Source organism: Cinclus cinclus, chromosome 13 (assembly GCF_963662255.1).
Source record: "Cinclus cinclus chromosome 13, bCinCin1.1, whole genome shotgun sequence".
Classification (NCBI taxonomy): Eukaryota; Metazoa; Chordata; class Aves; order Passeriformes; family Cinclidae; genus Cinclus; species Cinclus cinclus.
Window position 1 is genome coordinate 19,595,809 of NC_085058.1, and position 21,245 is coordinate 19,617,053.

The 21,245-nt window shown below is 38.1% G+C and overlaps 1 protein-coding gene across 3 annotated transcripts in view; it reads right to left on the reverse strand.

The window, feature by feature from the left end:
- The window catches only part of DENND4A (DENN domain containing 4A), a 49,214-nt gene that overhangs the window by 7,248 nt on the left and 20,721 nt on the right, over positions 1-21,245 (reverse strand). For 2 of the 3 annotated variants that reach the window (XM_062501270.1, XM_062501272.1), the window contains exons 9-26: positions 18,775-18,833; positions 18,005-18,149; positions 17,275-17,450; positions 16,704-16,804; positions 14,918-15,136; positions 14,525-14,670; positions 11,329-11,462; positions 10,398-10,533; positions 9,673-9,879; positions 9,455-9,583; positions 9,039-9,183; positions 7,054-7,173; positions 5,430-5,570; positions 3,455-4,548; positions 2,416-2,626; positions 1,544-1,638; positions 591-766; positions 327-473 (exon numbers count right to left, since the gene is read on the reverse strand). In XM_062501270.1, coding sequence (XP_062357254.1) covers positions 327-473; positions 591-766; positions 1,544-1,638; positions 2,416-2,626; positions 3,455-4,548; positions 5,430-5,570; positions 7,054-7,173; positions 9,039-9,183; positions 9,455-9,583; positions 9,673-9,879; positions 10,398-10,533; positions 11,329-11,462; positions 14,525-14,670; positions 14,918-15,136; positions 16,704-16,804; positions 17,275-17,450; positions 18,005-18,149; positions 18,775-18,833 — 3,581 coding nt within the window. The remainder of the gene's footprint in view (positions 1-326; positions 474-590; positions 767-1,543; positions 1,639-2,415; positions 2,627-3,454; positions 4,549-5,429; positions 5,571-7,053; positions 7,174-9,038; positions 9,184-9,454; positions 9,584-9,672; positions 9,880-10,397; positions 10,534-11,328; positions 11,463-14,524; positions 14,671-14,917; positions 15,137-16,703; positions 16,805-17,274; positions 17,451-18,004; positions 18,150-18,774; positions 18,834-21,245) is intronic. The other variant, XM_062501271.1, reaches the window with a different exon arrangement.

Sequence of the window (21,245 nt, forward strand, 5' to 3'; positions counted from 1 at the left end):
TGTCAGTCACCACACTCATTCATGTTAAAGTGCAAGTTGTATTCCCCTTGCACTGATAATGAACACATATGTCCTTAGAGTTCATAAAACTTGCAGACTAACAAATACCAACATGAATTTTTATATTAGGGATGAAATGGAGCGTATCAGGCAGAGAAAGCGTGATGTGGCCAGCTGAGAGATTAAGGGAGAGGCAGCAGAGACATCCTCTCTCAAATCAATCTCTCCTCTTCCAATAATATAATATGAATTTATTTCAGTTGATGAAAATACATGCATATGCACAGAGAAGCTGAGGAATTTCTAGGCAGGAAATGCATGTTTACCTATTTGAATTGATGTCCTCTTGGACAGACATCAGAGATGTAGTGAGGCCTACAGTGGCTGTGGTGTTGCAGGACTTCCCACTCTGACTGGAGAAAAGGGATGGGAACTGCATATTTTCTGTAGAAGGGCTTGACTTCAGAAAATACCTACAGGGAAAGCAAAAGCTAAACATTATGCAAAAAAAACCCTCCAAAAAACCCAAACAAAAAGCACTTCCCAATATAAGCATTTAAAATTGAGGTCAATTCAAATACTGTTATTACCGTCCAGGCCGCCGAAGATCTCGGATTTCTATGCTTAAAAAAGGCAGAAATAAATTGCCACAGAAGGGACATGTGGTATTGAGATTTGAATCATCTGCTGTCCAGCCTGCCATGATTTCTTCATCGTGAACCAAACAGTCACAAGTCCGACACCGAGAACAGCTCGAGATGAGGACCTGCACAGGGCAGGAACAGAACCCACTAGAACATGTTCCCAAAGCTCCTTTTGTGTCACAAAGCACTTAAAACTACAGCCAAAATCTTAGCCCTTTGATGACTATTCCTCCCACTTGCATGCAAGTTCATCCTCTTATTGCTTCTCAGATTAAAATCAGCCAGGCGCTTAATAATGTTTCTATTAACAATAACATGTTATCGATAATCTGCAAGCATAAAAGTAAAGGAATATTTATGCAGCTACATAATTCTTATTAGAATTTAAACACGCTTTTGTAGTGACTGTCAGTATTACAGAGATGGGGAAAAAAGATGCAAATAAACAGTCATTAACCTAAATCTGGGGGGGATGAAGAAAGACAGTAATGAAGAGCCAGCCAAACCAGCCTAATAGTGAAAAGAAAAGTGATCTTACTAGAAGTTACACCAAGAAATAGTAGTTCTCTCTTCTATGTCTTTAAACATCCAGTGCTACTTCAGACTTGGTGTTTTCACTTTGAACAAATTTATCTCCACAAGGGATTGAGATGCCTGAATTCAATTGCATCCAATAGCAAACTCTTGAGAACTGAAGCTTTAAGGCCCAAAAGATGTGACTGAAATAAAGACCTTCCCAGAACAGGATTTGAAATTAAATCTACTTTGTGACAGAAATATCCATCTGTCTTTCAGTGTTTGAGTTTGAAGCTTTGAACTTGACCAGAGATACAGATAATATTCATATTTAAAGACACATGCTTCAAGTCTATCAATTAAATCAGTAAATCATCCTGTACCTCCATGGCGTAGTTCTGGAACACACTGGTACTGCTGGTGCTGCAGGAAGACACCAACTCTGATTTGTCAGGTAAAGGGAACTTGGAAAGAGAACCTGTTAACAGAAGCAGCCCAAAGTACCAGTTATTCAGAAAGTGCATTTTTAACACCCTGTTTTCCTGCTCAAACAATACTGCAGTTATAATAAAATGTGTGATGGAAGATGCAACAAATGAGATACACTGGTACAGAACTGTGGAGTGTGAGGCTGCCATCTGCCCAGCACCAAAAAAGGCAAAAATAAAAGCTACCAACAAACAATTTCCATATGTTCCATATGTTTCCAAGTTGGTAGCTTGGAAACAAATTTTAAGTAATTCATAGTCACACCTTCTGTGTGGACAAAAACTAGGAAAGGACAAGAGGTGCTGTTTGTACCCTAAATGACACCACAAAGTGATACAGTCATGACCAATTATCCAGCACAGATTAAAAAAAAAAAAAAAAAAAAAAAAAAGAAGAAAATCTACAATCTGTCTGATAATCAGCTTCAACAGTGGCTTCTAGAAAATTGTAACAGATTTTTAAAAAGCATTTTTACTACTTCTAGAAAATAGAACCAGATCAAGGAAGTCATCGTTATAATGTTTTTATGGATATTTTCTGGAGCTGTGCAAGTTACACAACTAAGGTGTATACATGAATACTCAGGGACTGAAAGGGTTTCCTGTTTGAGTAGGAGTTTTCAGGTAGTAAAAGAAAAAATTTACTTCTTCCACGAAAAGGACTAATGACTAGGGTGATCTTAAACTGAAAATTATGAAAGAACAAGTTCTAAAACTGGAATGTTTTTGTTCAGATTGATGTATGCCATGCAAAAGCTGTCTCTTACCACACTGGTCAAATTGCTTAGCTGAACTATCATGGGAAGCTGAGCTTTCCAGGCTTGTCTTGCTGATGCTAATTCCCTTAATTTCTGATGTGGTGTTCTCCTGAGGAGAAGCACTTTCAAAATCATTGCAAGCATCTTCATCAGTGAGAGAAGTAGATTCTGAGTCCAGAGCTCCAAGAGATGAAACACTTGCTCGGTCTGAATTTTGATCCTGAGAAAAGAAAAGCAGTTCCAGTGAGAAAATAAAAGGAAAGCAAAAAACTTTTTAAAATATTTTTAAAAATAAATTAAAAAAAAAAGAAAAAAGAAAAAGGGCAGCCTTCTTCTTCACAGTAAATTCCAGGCATGACCCTCCCTCCTTGGAGGATCCTAGACCTGTGTTCAGAACCAATGCAAGACAAGTAAAGTCCCACTGTGGATTAATCAGCTACACCAGGATTCTTTTTTAAAAGACTCTCCTAGCAAAAATAATTAAGTGAAATCATAACCATTTTAATAATATAACTTTTTCACCTCATTGCTACAAGAATTATCAGCAGGTGTAGGAATACTTTAGGATGGACAAGGCAAGTGTCTCTCTTCATTCCCAAGGACTGGGAACAAAAGTAGTTTTGGTTTGAATAGGCAGCAGCAAACAACATTCTAACAAATGACCTCAGATCAAAACTAGCTTTAAATTATTTTGGTAACCAATACAACCAGATTTCCCCTTATCATAAAAGCAATAAAGACTTCAAAACAGTATTTATTTATTTGTTTCTTCTTTAGGTTAAAAAGGGAAGCCAGAGCAGTCTTTGTTCTGTCAACACACTTGTGTTCTCCCATTAAATATATTCAGAACCCAAGCTAGACTAAAATTTTATTCAGGATATTAAAATTAGGGTTCTGGCATATCAAACATGATTAAAAAAACCTTAATATACACAGTCTACAATGACACGTCACACAAGGGATTCATCGCATGCAAGTCAGTAATTAAACCTTTACAAAGCTTTTCCCCAATTTATGTTCTGATATATGTTCTTAAAAAACCATTTACCTTTGCAGATGCAGCATACATTGCAAATTTGGAGTACCACTTGCTCGCTTTCTCTGCGACCCCTTTTCCAGCAGAAAACATGCTGCTTTTCAGGACATCAAACTTGGGAGTTAGCAGTGTGTCCAAGTTGAACGATGGTGATGACACAAGTGTCAATGCACTGGCTGTGTCCTGGGGCTGCTCCTTGGCTGGGCTGTTTGGGGAATAAGCTGGGGAAGACCAAAGTCTGTCCCTTGGCCTTTCTTCATTTTTTGAGTGGTAGCTCTTGGATTTGGTAAGACTGGGTGGCCTTGGGGAGTTCGGGGGAAGGCTGGACCTCCTACAAGGCTGGATAATGGTTGGGCTCCTTTTATTTGCATTTCTGTCATCAAAGGGTTTTTGCAGCTCAATGCTTGGGGCACGACTGGACAAAGGGCTGCTCATGTTGTTCATGTACATGACTATTTCTTCAGCTAAATCTCTTCTGGCAGATGGAGTCGAAACACTTCTGTCATCCTCCTCCTCCTCCTCCTCCTTCTGCTGCTCTGTCTCAGCAACCAGCAGAGACAATGGATCAAATCCAGTTTCAACATCTGTTTTTTCAACTGGCTTTACTAGAAAGCTGCTCTTTCTTTGCAACCTTTTGGATTTTTCACTGGAATTTTTCACTGATGTAGGTGTTTCAGGTTCTGCATCCAGGTCTTCCAGATCAAAAATAACAGGAGATTCTGTTTTATCTGTAAAACTGCAATCAAAGGCTGCATCTTCATCACTGGATTCTTTCTCCAGGCTTTCTCTCTTCGACTCCAAAGAGGAAGATCTGATATTAAGAGTTTTTGGCCTTATGCTTTTCTGTAATGCACTAGAGAGAATTTTGGCATCAGCTCCCAGTTTTTCAACGATTTCTCCAGGGTTTGCCTCCTGGTTGATTCTGTTTATCATGAGTCCCACTAAGCCATCTCCACTCAGGTTCCTGTTCCTGCTCTCCCATGGCATCTCCCTTAAGTCAGCTTCCACTGCACTTTTATGTCTCTTTCTTAAGGATTTACTTTTTCTAACTTCTGCTTCATTGGCATCCTCAAAAGATGATGTAAACAACAATCCTACAGCACTCTCTGAAAAACAGATGGAACAAGGCACTTTATTTATTGCTGTACAGGAAAACTAAATGAAAGTACAAAAGAATGCAAATTTGTCTCATCTTTCAAACATTTTACAACACAGAGCTGGAATTCACTGTGTTGTGCTAGAGGTTGAAATGTGGAGCTGACTATGGTCATAACTTTTTGCTAGGGATGGACAATAAAACACTTAAAATGGAGTAAAATCATACAACCTAAAGAGCATTTTGAGAGACATCCTCAAATCTTAGCTGTAGCTGTATTTAATTCCTTCTTTTGGAGCCATTACTACAAGGTTTGAAAGCTAAGGATAGCACAGGTATTGAGGAAATTGCAAAAAAGCATCACTCTCTAGCTTAATGATTTAGAAACAGAGCCAGCAAAAGGAAATATTGCCAGAGAAATCTCCATCGTTTTGCCAGAGCATAAGGATGCAGACTTTAAAGTATATTACAATATTTCAAGCATAGCAGACAGTATTGTAATAACCAGATCTGACATTGCTAAAGACTTATGAAAATGTCTGAAAGTGTCTTTTTCATTTTACTGCACAGAAGCCCCATGTCCATCTGAAGGAATTAATTACTTGCTGGAGATAAGAAAAAACCCTAGATTTTGGTATAAGCAGATGTTAACTACAGAAAAAAAAAAAAAAAACCAACCAAGAAAAAAAATCTGAAAATGCAGACTATTCCCATGCATTTTCCTGACACAGCATATGCTGACTCCAAGCTAAACTCCCTCCCCCACTTTTCATCAGCCACTGCTATTACAGCAATAAACTACTGCAAGTTTAGTGGACAACAGAACTTAGGAACAGTGCTCAGAACTCATTAGTAACAAATCAGATTCCTATGCATTTTCCCTCCACTCACCCCTGCTCCCTTCTGCCACGGTATTGTCAATGGTGCCGTTGAGCCGCACGATGCTGGAAGTGGCTTTGTCATTCCTGGAGTTCTGGTAGTTCAGTTTGGGCAGGCAGTCCCCACTCCCTTTTGTGCTCTCCACTTCAGACACTGAAGACAGAAAAGGACACAGCTTTGTAGGATCCAAGAGCACCCCTTAAATCTCAAGTCCCCATTACCTACTGGGCACCTTTGTTGCACCCACCCCGTGACGCACACGGGCTGATATCTGCCTGGGCAGAGGTTTGCACTATGCAAATTTAACTCTCAGCATTACTTCTGGAATGCTCCAAAAATCCAGAAGTTCCATAAGCTTCTCTACACAGAGCCCAAAAATCATTCCAAAATATGTGGTGGTTGTGAAGATTAAGACCACCCTTGCTCACTTGCACAGAAGAGGTATAAAAGTATTTTTCTCCTGCCTTTGCAAGAACTCAGCTTCACACAGATCTCATTTCCCCCAGGACTACACAGGAGAAATGAAGTAAATGTGAATATTCATATTCAACTCTTTTAGATATGACACAAATATTCCATTGCAGGTGACCATGCAAAACAGAATTACTTCTCTAAGGGATTCCAGGCAACTTTAATATTATCAAGTTGCTTCCAAAAGTGCAAAACGTTTTAGTACATCATACTATAGAGAGTCACAAATGTCTTAATTATGGCCAGAAGTAAATAATAATTCTGCCTAATGAATTAGGCAGAATTCACATTTTTTACATCCTCAGAAGTTTTATTACACTTAAATAATTTGTCTGTAGTCTTATATGCATGTTCTTATGATCCTGAGTACAACAGCTTTTCAAGCAAATTGAAGAAAAAATTACTAGTGCCAGAAGGAAGATTGTGGTGAAAACACTGAAGCAAATTATCTAATTCCATACTTTCTCAGACTTTAATATCACTTGACAATGGGACAGTTGACCCAAACAGTAGGAGAAAGCCCAATGAAAAATTTAAACAATTACATTACTAGGGGAACATTTACTAAGAAGGGTATTTTTCATGAATATACATGGGAATTTGTAGTGCTCATACAATTTTACTACACAATCTGATCTTTTATGCTCTTGCATGAAGTTGATGCAGCTCAACTGCAGTTGAAAGAAACAAGAGCAGCAGATGCAAAACCTGAAGAAAAAACCCTTCCCATTCTGATGCATCTCCCAAACTTCGAGAATTCCAAGGAACTGGCTAATTTAGACCTCTCAGACTTGCAAAATTTCAGCTGCTCTCCTCTCATAGGATTTATAAAAAACCAGACCGGTAGAAAAGGATTTTCTGTAGATTATGCCTAGGAGGCAATTTCATTTTTTTTTAAAGACAAAAACATTAGCCTGTAATTATCATTAAGCCTTTATGCTCCCATTTTCACTTATTTGAAAGAGGAGAGTAAAAAGAACTGTAATTTTCCAAGTGAAATCATTAGACATCCAGAAAATTGCACTGAGAGAAAAAACTTTAGGCAGTGGCATGAACTGGCATTATCACACACACTCACTGTGAGGAATCAGCTTCCCACTTAGCTTTTGCTAGAATCCTTATTTATCCCCCAAGAACCAGATATCTGTATTCACAAGATACGTACGAGAACTGGAGTCACTCTCTCTCTTGTCCTCCTTTTGTTCTTGGATGTCTTGAAGACAAGTTTTCTCTTGCTTGGCTTCTTCTTTGAGTGATGTGTTATTGGCAGTGTCTGAAAGTCCCCCTGTCAGGGCAGAGCAATATCAGAATGAAGACTGTTACAGTATTTAATAATGTGAAACTGTTCAGAGGAATAAATTGAATACCAACAGTAATTCAAAGGCCTCTTATCAAGAACATTCCAATTAACAGTGAACATTTTACCACCAAAAAAAAAAAAAAGAAGAGAAAAAAGACTGGCTTATTATAGTATAAACACTAAAGTCATGCTTTAGAGGATGAAATTAAAGGGGTAATGGGCAACATTTCTTTTTAAATATTGAACTAAAGCACTGTTTGACTTCATTCTGTTTCCTGGTTTATTTGATCAAAAGGTCACATTGTTTCAAGAACTCAAAGAGGCATCTAATCACTGCTTCATTTTATTGTAAAATGTTGCTCAGAAACATTAATGTTAATGCATGTGATTCTCATGGTTTTACTCTAAAAAGTAAAAAAAAAATCAGTAGTGCAGTGACATGAGTTTGTCTACAAAACTAGATTAAAATAAAAATAACCAACATCACCCCAAAACCCCCTGCAAACATTCAAGCCACTTATCTGGTCATTCTCAAGCCAGGTTTAATTAATATAGTCTCTCTCCAGGATCAAGAGGGTCCAACATAACTGAAAGCTTCTTTCCCTCTTTTCCCTAAAGAGGCTGCACTGAATGGCTACACAGAGGGCAAAAACCGTGTTGCTGTGGCAAAGATAAGAAAATATTCTGGAATTTATGGAAGACTTTTTTGGATTTTCTGAGAAGTCAGCACACATTCCAGCTATGAGATTTGCTGCAAAGTAATCTTGAAAAATCAGATGATGTCAAAAGCAAATGCTATTAATTATATGAGTGACAGTTATTTAATTAAGGATTATTTACAGTTTCTTAGTTTACATGGTCTGAGTTGCAACCAACATTGCTAAGCTCTTGTACAGTGCTTTGCATGGCTGACTTTCAATAAAGTGGTTTATCAGGAAGCTCAGCTCCATGAAGAACAGGCAGAAATAAAGCAAAATTGTTCAAGGCCATCCATAAAGTTAATGATAGAGCCAGAAGTAGGACTGGAGTCTGGGGTCCAGGAATAATCTAGCCATAAGGTCATCACAGATGTTGTTTATCAGGGCAAAGATTTATTTGTACACATTTGGAATCACAGAACAGCCCTGGATGGAAGGACTTTGAAAGTTGAGTCAGATGACCCACATACATTTATAAAAGTATGCTCTAAAGGTCTTCCAAGGTCAGCCTGAACTAAACTAAACTGGATTGCTGCTACTTTACAATGCACTATTGTACTTTACAACAGGAAACTATAAATACCATGGACAGTAGTACCTTAAGAAATGTCAGTTACAGGCATGGCCATATGACCAACTGCTGTTCACACTACCTAAGTTTTTACTGGAATGAAAAGGAAAGAACCCCCGAAATGTACAGGCTCACATATTTTACTTATAGTCTAGATAAAAACAAACATGATCATTGCAGGTGGTGTGTAGAACCTGCAACCAGTACTGCAAACTCAAGGACAAGTTTTAGTTGCCTCTCAGTTAACGTCAAAAAAAATGGGTAAATAAAAAAAGGCAAGGCTAGACAGAAGTTTCTGCCAATTATAAGACTGGTTATTGGATGAACTAGGATAATTATCAAAAATTTCAGTTTCATATTTTGTCTCCACCTGTCTTATGAATAGCTGATACAATAAATAAATAGCAGACTATTTCAGATTCAAAGGCAAAAAGAAGAGACTGCTTTTAAAAACTTATGCAGGAACTATATTGGGTTTTTTCCTCTAAAACAGTTTTATCGAACTCACAAAAGAAAGATTTTTGAAATAAATTTTCTCAGCAGCATGAAAATATAAAAACAGGAGGATGTGAATACTTTACCAGGAACAGATGTATGCGCAGTGCTTGCTGGTAGCTTTTTCAATGCTTTTTTAAACTGTGCTATTCCTAAGACAACATTTCGTATTTTCATCCAGAGGAAATAGCCACCTCGATTGCTTGAAGGCCAGGTGCTTTCCAAAACAGCCTATTTTGGAAATATCAAAATCAGATAGTCATCTTCAGGAACAGTCAGGTGTGAAAACAGGAGCTTAAAATTTCAGGCTGAGTTACACTGGCAGTAATACAGCAGAGATTTCTAACCTCCAAAACCAAAACCCACAAAATTATTCTGTCTTGTGTTTCTTCAACTTATAAGAAATGACAGAATCACACCTGAACTGCTCTGTTATTTTTCTCCCTTCTATCTTCACGGACAAAAATGCTTTTTTGTCTCCCCCATCCTCTTTAAAACATACCTTGTTGTAGTAGCCGTAGGTGATGGCATTGGGGTCGATGCCAGCCTTCTGCATTTCAAAGAGCACCCTGACTGCCAGCACAGGCTGCCCATACTGCCCACACAGCTGCATGAGGACCCTGTAGCACACCTGCAAACACACACCAGTGAGCCCTGGGCTCCCAGCACTGCTCCACCCTCAAACCCACGGGCTCCTTCTGCACTTGGGAGCCGTTTTACCTCATCAGGTGGATCTATTTTTTTGGTGTGCATTTTCTGTAGCACATCGTAGGCAGTTCTCAGAGCCCTGACTTTGGAGTGGCAGACTTTCACATAGGCAGGGAGGCAGATGAACCAAAGGCCATAGCAGTGACGGAGCAAACACCTGGACCACATCTGGGGGATGGAGGAGTACTTCTTTGCAATTTTGTGGGCAGATTTAATTTCCTGGAAAGAAATATGGAGATTATTTGAGTGTGTTTATATCACACAAAGCTACATGTTAAAAACTGAACATGTACCATTATATCTATGGAAACTGCAACAATAATATTAACAATATAATAAAGTGGGAAGGAATATGAAAGCAGTGAGTGATACCAAAAACAGTCACTGTGCAATATTCACTGCTAAAACCTTGCATTTCTTTAAATCTCTTACTTTAAAAGTTAAGAGTACCTCAAAGCCCTGGGGAGTGAAAAGCAGTAAAGAAGTGGATGTGGAAAATTTATGGAGAACAGTGTGAAGAAAGGGGAAGGGGCAGTACAGCAAGCAACAACCTGTACAGAGGCCCTTGTGGGATATGGTACGAGCAAGAAGCACATCCAAAGAATAATAACCAGTGTCCCTACAGTCACCAGATCAGTGAAGAACTGAAGAACCATCAGGCTGCAGCCACTGCCAGTCAGGCTTTACAGCCTTTACCCTTCCAAAGCAGCTCACACTCCAAGAACACCAGCAAGTACCTGTTTAGTTCTTCTGAACATTGGTGATGGGCTGTTGGGGCTACTGGCTTTTGAGGACAGTTTGTTATTTGGTGCTGTAAGAAATCCTTCAGGTCGTTCAAACAGTTCAAGCTTTAATACTGGAAATCCATTATAGCTGTAAGAGAAATGTGTCAATTCTGATAAGTTAGCTCCAAAGCAAACAGGTCACATAATAGCAAAGATACAAAAAGATACAAAAGTAAACCTTTAACAACATCGCTGACAAAGTGGTTTCACTAATCCCCCAGCATGGGTTCATACAGCTGCACAAAGTCTCAACCTGCTATTCAGGTAAGCAACTTAAATTGATAAATGTACTTACTGTCATAGCATTTTCTTTAATTAATCTGTCAAATGCATTAGTATTGATTCTAGTTAATAAAAGAAAATAATCTGTGTGGCTTACTCCCCAGTGAGCATCACATGATTGATGTTTGTGAAAAATCAATAGGAACAATATCAAACCATCTAAAAAACTAAATCAGATTATATATAAAAATATTTCTCAGAATTAATGAAGAAACCAACAAACTCATCTGACATAATTACTAAATTAGTTTTCAGTGGTTCTTTGACATGTACACTCTCTTTCCTAAGTGTACCTGCAGTTTGTATCACTATCAGTAATAGCAGGACAACAGACTAGGTCCCCTAATTTCAACTCTAAGCTTAAAAAGTGTCAACAGCCAGCACAATGTAGTGTGATCACTACCAGCTTTATTAACTATTATTGCTTCTGTGTGTACACACACAAAATTAAAACTTCAAAAGAACTGGCACAGCCATTTCACACACATCTTTTACCCGAGCAACCTAAAGGGACAGGAGAAATCTGTACTTCCTGACTCTCACAAGAACCTAAACTCTACAAGGGCAGCTGTTAGGATTTTGGCATCCTGCTGTGTCCTACCTGTATTGTAGAGGGTGTTCTTCCCCGTTTGGCAGATGAGGGATCTCAGGGGGTGTTATGAAAACTGTGTGCTCACTCTTGTAGGACTCATCCAGCTCTATAAGTCTGGTTTCCCCAGTTTTGTCCATATCTACCTGAAAGAAGAAGTTAAAAGAAAAAGTAGTTACCAGGGGCATTGTATTTTCTGCTGTTAATAGCTGTATGATCAACAGGACAGAGTCTGCATTAGCTTCAAAGAACAGCATCTTAAATGCAAGGACACCTTGCAAAGTCACAATGACAATAATAAGTGTTGCATTGGTTTTGTGAACCTCACCCCAACCCAATGATCAGTGTTTAATGGTATAGCCTGAATTTTCTGTTTTCAGGTAAACACTTTAAGTTTTATGTAGAGATTAATCCTTTGGAACACAACCATTTCTAGAACTAGGTTGCCAACTGCAGCAGTAACTTGAAATTTATTTTAAAATATAAAAATAAGAGCTATTTCCCCCATCTTTTAACCACTGAAGACAATAACAAGCTTTATCAAATTGTCTGATGCCTACAGAAGAAGGTATTACCAGCACCATCCACAACTGCAGTCACTTACACAGCACTAAATGTCTTGATAGTTTGCAGAGACTGCAGAAACACACCTGCACTTCAAGAGAATGGAATATAAATGTGCGACCTTACTGAAGTTAAAGGGACACAGGCATTGCTTTGTTTTTCTAATTTAAATTACTTAAACGGTTTAAATGGCAACCAAATGACAGCCAAATGGTAGAATACTTCAAAGAAATGAATAAACAACCTGTGAACCCAAAAATGCATGCTTTTTATGCCTTAAGAGTTTGGCAACAGAGAGTTAATGTATAAAAAGAAGCATATTCCACAGTTCTCTCCCCCTCCACAGAGATGCAAATATATCAAATAGTTTCAGTAAAATTCTTGAATATTTAAAGTTTGATAAACATACAAAGAGGTGTCCTTAATTACACATTTTGCTGTATGAGACAGATGGAAAGCATTAGCAAATTGAACCAGCCAAGTAGCAAGAACATATGGCTCCTGAGAAGCAGCAGTAAACGAAACCTTACTTGCAATTTAAATACTTCTAAGGATGTAAAAATCCCACAGCTACAAGTTTAACCAGTGAAATATAATAAAGCCAGTAGCTCGAATGTGTATTGAATTGAGGTAATTTTTGAATTCCTGGAAAAATGAAAACTTGTGAGACAATTACACTGTATCTTTCAGTTGACAAAATGGGTAATCAATTACAATCTGCTGCTGCTGTCTGGGACCAAATAAGAGAGATTGCTCTTCATCTTAAACTATTCTCACAAATTATTCAAGGCAGGGCTTAGTTGATATTTTATAGATAACTAATTTCACAGTACATAAATTTTGTCTCAAGCCAGTAGTCACTAACTACCCAGAAGAAAGCACTGTATCACCTTTCAACTTATCACTCTCTCATCCAAAACCCTGTCAGGTACTGGTTCACCTAGTAAGAGACTGAAATATAAATATTGGCTTTACTGGAACAATTTTGGTATTTGGTCTTTGCTACAGCTCTGGTTGGTACAACAGTCCTTGGTATACTTTCATATTTTGACTCTGTACATTACTGGTAAGTATCAGGAATCAGGAGAAACTAGGGAGGAGAAGCAGGAAAGATGAGCTAAATATATCATTGTACAAAGAAATCCTACATGGGAACCTGCTCCCCTGTGTCAGTGAATATTCAGCTTCACAAGCAATTCTAAAGCCATGGCAAATCCTAAAAGCATTGTAATGCCAGTGCCTCAGTTTCCTCACTGTTATCCCTGGCACAGAAATATCTGTCCCATTAATAAACCTGAATAAAATCCTCAGTGCCAGTAATGGAACTTGTAGAAGTGTACATGCATTCTGGAAAATTTGTTCTCACCAAACTGTCATGAGCATTTTCTACAGTGGAAAGAAGCTGTCCAGGGCATCAAGCAGCAAAATGCCTGGCACTGGAACAGACAAGTTTCTGTTTCAGCTGTACAAATGGCTACTTAACCTTTTCTAAAAGGTGAAAGCTCCAACAGCTCCACAGACTATATGCAGTCTCACAGTAACATCAGCAACCTAAGCATGACTTTTTTGAAAGAGATGTCTGAGTTCCCAGACAAGATAACTTTAGGGCATCAACTTCAGCACCCTCATAAACCATTCTGTAAAATGAAATGCAACAGATGGAATTTGACACTTACACAGTCATTGCATTCTGAATAAGCATCCTTTTTAACACCAGCCAGAGAACTGAACTGCATCACAGAGGAAACCAAGTGCAGCTCAGCAGGTCAGTCATTGGGGTCTATTTCTGTCTAGGAGAGCTCCTGTTTCATGCACAAGCTGGCACATGGCAAAGCAAGAGCTACATGTTGAAGGGTTTCTAACACAGCTATGGGACTGACTCAACATTACAGAAATTTTTGTAATTAATTCAATTTACAAGGCACAAATACCTGCAAGTCATGCTATAGAACTGGAAAACAGAGTTCTGAAAACTGCCACTACTAAAATGTTGAGACTAGCAAAAGCTATAAAAAGCATTGACTATTATACCATGCTTTTATATTTCTCTCAAATTTCACTGTTTTCAGACTTCTTTTCCAAACAGTGCAGCTCCTCTTAGCTCTTCTGCACTTCCACAGAAAAACCAGTCATAAATAGGAACTGCCAGTACCAGTTCTCAGTCTTCAACATTAATTCCCATGGAACAAGCAGCAGGTGACCTACTTTCCAGGAAATCCCAAGACAACTGCACCCTGCTTAAAGAGCAGTGTCCCAAAACAGAGTGGTACAGGTAGCCAAGAAGATGACAACAAGGTGTGGAATTTCTTATAATATTCATAGAAATAGGGATGTAAGATTCTGGGTATCAGTTCAATCCTCCTTCTTGAACTTCTTACAAGTCAGTATTTCAGAAGTTTACATGCCAGTGAAAATTAGCACCTCTAATTTGTTCTCATGATGTTTTATTTACATTCAAGAATTTGAAGCAAAAAATGGAATGAAGCCGAACAAAAAAAGGAACGTGGAAGGCTACAGTGATGAGAAAATAGGAAAGTAAAAGTAAAAACAAATTTGCATTTCAAATACATTCTGGTTGTACTTTTTCAGATAAGGTAGACAACAGTAGAAGTTAAATACTGCATGCACACCAAGACTTGCTTACTTTATCCACACAGTCATCAAAGAAGGCAAGGCTGGCATCCTTGTCACTGACAAAAGAGCATTCCTCAATGAAGCGAATGAACATCTGGGTTTTGGTCATCAGGGTGTAGAACTTCTGATGGGAACGGTCTCTGCTCTTCAGGAACCCTGCAAAGTGCAATCAGCAGCATTGTCAGAATGCCCAGGATGGAAAAGCCCTGACCAGAACTCGGTGTAGGTTCTACTCATGTGCAAAAAGCTTCCTGCAATCTTTGCCACTACTGTGCAATTTTATCTGCACTTACATTTCCCCCCATCCTTTACAAGACTAACAAGCAAATGTTCTTACTCTGTAGATAAAAGAAAATAAAAAATAATCAATTAATACACACAAAAGAAGTTTGTAACTTTTCACCTTGTAGTTCAAAGAGAGAACTTGCATCTGTGGCTGTTTCAGAGGGCGCCTCCGTTATTGGCCTGAGATAAGACCTGTAACCTTTTAGGATTGAAGCCATGAAACAGAGAAATGCTTCCTGGATCTCCAAATCTAACAGATGCAATTTCTTCCCAGAATTAAAATCATAATCATTCATTGCTAATTCCATGAATGCATCTTCTCTTGGTCGCTGTTGCACTGTGAACAAAACAATATTACAGTGTCTTACTTTTTTTCCCCCTCAATATTGGCCAAAATTATTCTATTACTAGATTCAGTGATTACTGAACTCCATTACATTTGAAATAGGCTAAAATATACCCAAATTCAATCAGGACATGAGACAATGGATTCAGCTTGACCTTCTGTACCTCATGTATTTGTGGCTAACACCAAAAGCAGGATGCACTGGCCTGGTCAGCACAGGAGTTACTACAGCAACAGAGAACCAGTGTGGACAGAGCTTTAAAAAACCCTCAAAGAAAGCTTGTTTGTAAAACCAGGTGAAAATTTAGACAGGAGCCGATTAAAGAAGCATATTTTTAGGACAAGCACATGGATGGGATGTATATTTTTTTTTTAATTGTGCCTTCCATTTCAAAAAGCAGACAATGTATATTAAATACTGACATACACAGAAAATCACCACTTAGGGGCAAAGTGGAGCCATTAAAACACAACACTGCAAAATGCTACTACAGACAAAATGTAGCTCTAGCAAAATCTGTATTCTTCAATTAAGTATGTGTACCAACATTTTAAAGGCATCAGAACTCCAGCTGAGACTTCACTGCTACACAGAGTTTGGTAACATTCTAATAATGTCTCAGGAAAGTGAAAGGATGGTTTCATTACTGTCTTTCCACATCACATAATTATAGCCAGATTTACCTCAATGTCATTTTTAAGCAACCTACTCTGTAATAAGATTTAAGTTCACTACCATTCTATTTCTACATACAGAACTTAAGGTTTAGAATTTTTCTAAAAAAGCCCTTGCAGAAAAATATATCAAAATTCTGAAGCATCAGATCACTTTCAATACCCATCAGCTATACCCTTTGTGCAGCACGTGCCAATAACCTTCTGTTTATGTACATTCTAATAAAGACACAAATTCTTGTGACCTCAATAGCTAGGAATGTGTAAACAGCCTTTTTAAAAAAAGGGTTTTGTTTTAATGAATTTCACTAAAACCATGCCCATCCATTTTTTTCACATCAAGGTTCTATATACCTTGCTCTGCAGTATTTGAGGATTCTATCAACAACCAATTTTTACTTAGAGATGTCCAGTAATTTTTCCTTGCATTTAAACCCCTAATATTTAAAAAACAGTTATTTTCATCTTAAATTTTTAGGTGAGGTACTATTAACTTGAGTGTCAAAGCTATTCCAATTTCAATTGTGAAGACATCAGGAAACTTTGAGCAGACTTCTAAAGAGAAGGTCTTTATTAGGTCCTGGCCTATTTGCTTTGCTTTCCTATTTCTATCTCCTAGAAACTGCTCTTTTTTTTGTATGAGGATAACACTAATAGGACAGGATATCTATTAAGTACTGCCTAAATATATATATGTGAAGTCTCCTCTGTCCCACAAGTCCCCACATAGTTTCTAATCACTGGATTTTGAGAACAGATTTTCCTGTTCTGTAAAAATTAATGTTTAGTGGAACTGATAACTTTGGAACATTAGTTAGCTACATTTATGTTTCTGTGGCACATTGTGCCCAGTGTAAAGCTTACTATGTAATTTCCCACTCACATTCTGCCAGCTGCTGATATAAAGTACTTAATGTGTTCATCAGATTTTTACAAGGTTTCTTTGGTAAGATCTTCCATGCAATAGCTTTCTTGTCTCCAGTTCTGGAAAAGAAAAAAGCAAACAAACAAACATATACTGGAATGTATTCAGAGGATTTTCCATCCCACCAGAGAAAGTTTCACTCCATTAAAACTGGACTGAGAAAGATTGCAGACCAACTAACAAAGTCAAATTTGATTTATTGTGTGGAGATCTGATCAGAGCCATCCAACCAGTGCCCCATATTTCAGCGTGATGATTACACTGCCACACTCTTCAGCTCTGAAATCAATCCATTTACAACTCACCAGAGATGGATTAATGGTATTAAGCACCTGTTACTGCACCAGCAACCACCACTCATGCCATGTTCTGAGCTCTAATTACTTGAACTGGCATGGACAGAAGGAAAAGAAATTGAAAGAAAAACTAAAATACCCCTTCAAGTTTCACCAAAAAGCCAGTCTTGGCTTTTGAAAATAGGAAGCAGAAAGAAATTAACACAGAAATAAAACTGTTGATAAAAACTTACTGAGAAATTGTGTTGGTATCCAGGTCAACACAGCTGACATCAGGTGGGGGGTCATAGAGATCAAAGTATCTGGAATCAATTCCCACTATGAACGGGCACGGGGCACTCAGCACATCTGCCAGTGCCAAGGGACACAGAGGAATATATGGGCAAGGCCAGTGGAAAGGAAATATCATCTTGGAAAACGTGCAGAGAAAAACACAGGTTAGACATGTGCAGTACAGCCTATGCAATAACAAACCACACTTGGCTAACTTCAGAATTATTTAACATGGCAGATTGTTGTTACTGAGAATCTAGATGTAGATTATTAATTAAAAACTGCATTAATTTCTCTAATGTTCAATTTGTAGGAAAAGCCTCTTCAAAATCACAGATTGCACATAGCCGAGGCAGCAAACAATGCTTAGTGATGACAGGCAGGGAAAGTCATGCATTTAAAACTCCATAGGAATAGATACAGTGCTAGTTGGGAAAATCAGAAACTCTTATCTTAAAAGCGCTATGATGATCAAACACTAATTTACAATATTTACACAAAGAATCAACAGCAATTTATCTTCTATCTTCATAGGATATAATTACAACTAATTTTTTTCTCTCTAGCGATCTCTAATTCTTATTTTTAAGTAACCTTTAAGTTCAACAGCACTAATACTAAACCTAGATTATATCTCAGAAGCCTTCTTTCAGTCCTTTTACAGGTGCATGACTAAAAGCTGGTACTTACAGAGACCAATGCCTCTGTCACACTCGTGAGGACAGAAGGTCGCAATGAGTGGATGAGGATTTTATGCTCTGTCACAGCAAACACCAGCAGAGTTACTGCATTTTCAGGTCCTAAATTCTGAAGTAGTGTAGAAAACTTGCCACCACTGTTACAGGACAAACACACCAGTGAGTTACAAGGGACAGTAAAAAAAAAGAAATGTACAATAATAAAATAAATGAAAATCTGCAAATCTTTCTTTTAGAAAAGATTACTCAGTAGAATACTTCACTGTCCAGTGAGGAATGGTGGTTTCCCAACAGTAACCATGATTCCTTGAAACTTGATTCAGTCTAGACTGTTTTCAGGATACAGGCATGACAATTTTTCTTTTTGAGAAGCAATTTACAGGGAGACATGTGCTTCTTTAAATCAGTCTCCTGCACTGACACATGGAAGTCAAGACAGTAATAGAGCTCCTTCAACTCCCTTCCAAAACAAAAAATACTATGTATCCTGGGAGCCCAGGGATCAACTCCTACAAAAGGGATCTAATAATCTGTATTATTCTTCAAGAACCACTAAAATGATTTTAAGCCCCCCAAAAACATTGTTAATTGTGTATCCTTGTTAGGGTGTAGATCTAATCACATGAATCAACTTCAGATCCACCAGCTTCCAAAGGCACCAGACAAGGTGAGTTAATTTACACAACTGCAACTCAAAATACCAAATCTTTTCCATAACACAAATCAGAATACATCTCAAATTAAGAAGATACTTCTACTTGCCTCAATGGAAGTGGTGATGACACAGGCTGGCTAAGAATCAGGTTATCATGTGGAGATAGCTAGGAAAAGATTTTAAAACATGTTATTTTTATTCTGAACTTCAGAAATACTTATTAGAAATTACACAACTATAACAAAGAACATTTGAAAATAATTCAAATTCAGCTGAATCTTGTATACCACAGTTGTGTATCACTCTGAGAAGTGCTGTGCAATGATATGCATCAGGATCTTTTTTAGCAAAAACTGGGCAAAGCATGATCTTCCTTTCTTGGCCAGAACTGAATACATTGCATATTCATAAAGAAGACTTTAAACTAGCTAATACTGCAAAAATTTGAATATATTAACTACTGAAAAATGAAGCCTTCTGTGCTTTAAGGGCTGTGAGAACCCATAGTTCATACACAGCTTTCAGGAGCTGGGGGGAATTCTTTCTGGATTTAGGGGGAAAGAGAGGGATAAAAATTCATAAAGGGGAGAGATGGCAGGTCATAACGTAAAGCCATATTTTCTTCAGAAGACATATGAGAATTAAGCTCTTGGCTGGTAGAAACTGCTCAGCTCTGATAAAATCTTTAAAATTTGCATTAGTTGAAGATGCAAGAAGATCCTATTAAATCACATTTCTTTCTTACAGTGACATGGCATCAAGCAAATCATTCACATATTCAGCATGAACAGGAAGACTCAGGTAAGTACAACAATAGCAATAGACAATCATTTATCAAAGCCCAGCTGATGTTTTCAGCCATGGTAAATCCAGGGTAACAAGATACCAGCTGGCTTAATCCTACCTGCATTTTCTGATGTATAAAAGCAGTAGTAACTCAACCACAGCAACTTGTACAACTGAGCTGCAAGTTCAGACCATTTTTAATAACATTTCAGGTTTGAGTGTTTCACCTCAGACCCACTGCAGGTGATCAGGTAGTAGAAGCCAGAAAACAAGACTGATGACTTAGAAGCACAAAGTCACCTAATGCTGTGCCCGGAGACCCACCAAACACAGGGAATTAAGGAGAGTCTGCAAAGCTGTTTTTCCCTGCATGTCTCACATCCCACTTCCCTGACAAATGTGGATGGCCACACCACAGGCTGGATCTGCCAAGTAAGTCACCTTGGGCCCACCATTAGCTTGTTCAGTGGAACCATTCAGAGGACTCATTTTTTCAGCCTGAGGCAAACGTTCATAAGCCACCCTCTGAAGCATAAGCCTGATGTCCTCTGATTTCTGTGCTTCAGCAAAAGCACATAAACACAATCAAGCATCTATTCAAGGGGCACATCTCCCACAGGCAGAAGGGGCACTTATTACCCCCAGCCCTCAGAGGGAGAAACATCCCACATGCTCTTGAAGTTTGCAGGTTGTGATACATTAGCACAGCAACCTCTGAGCAATGAGGGGGATGTAGGACAGAGTCCAGCAGATCTCAGGTCAGAAGGAACCCATCAACACTGGCAGCTGGAAATGGGAACATTCCAAAGTGTTTTACTAATGGCTATAATTTCTTTGAGACTTAAAAGTTTAATTGCTTAGCAAAAGACTACCACATTTTCCACGGAAAGGCTTCAGAGAGAAATGGAATACTGAAAGCTTGCCATTTTCAACGCAGGCATTTCCCACACTAATTTTGAGGAGAAGTCTAAGGTACAATCACTTGTGATTTTGTTCAGTGCACTTTCAAACACAACTTAAGTCCCTGGAAGCAGCTGGAAGGAAGAATTTATTCACAGATTCCAATTAGCCCTGCCTACTGTAAATGCAATGTTTTCTCCATCTGTACTATCAGCTCCTAAAGCTGTACTAATTTAATGCACAAAAGAATTTGAAAATAAGTTATAACAAACATCATTTTCATAGCACTTATATCTTAATCTTCAGACTACATTCCAGGATATAAACCCCTATGTACTTTGACAGAATTCCCTAAAATTTCAGGCTAAGAACACTAAATGCTTTTCTCTGAACTCAATTACTATCTCTGTAAATAGGTGTTTAGTGTTTCCTAGCACAAATATTTTACTGAATATGAATAAGAAAAACCCCAAAACAAGAAATAAAAATTCTGTGTTTTGAATTAACTTTAAAATTGTAAAAAAAGGGACAGAAGTGCCAGATACAGTTTCAGTATAACTGTTCTCCAATCCCTTTTCAGTAACAGCAATAAATATCATTCCTCTAGAATACACTAAAGAGCATCTTCAATATTCATTACATGCTAGAAAGACATAACTAGGACTGTATTTGCTCTGAAAGACTTCACTACCATATGGGCTACACAATTATGGTTCACAACTGCACAGGGCTCTCCATATTTTATGTTATACAAGTAATAACAGAATAGCAGAATTTTGTAACTATTTAATATAAGCCACGATTGGTAGAATACCATGACTGCAACAGAGCCCTCTCTGCAATAAAAATTTCAACGTGCCTCTACCTATTTTTCCTCTTTAGGAGGAAATAA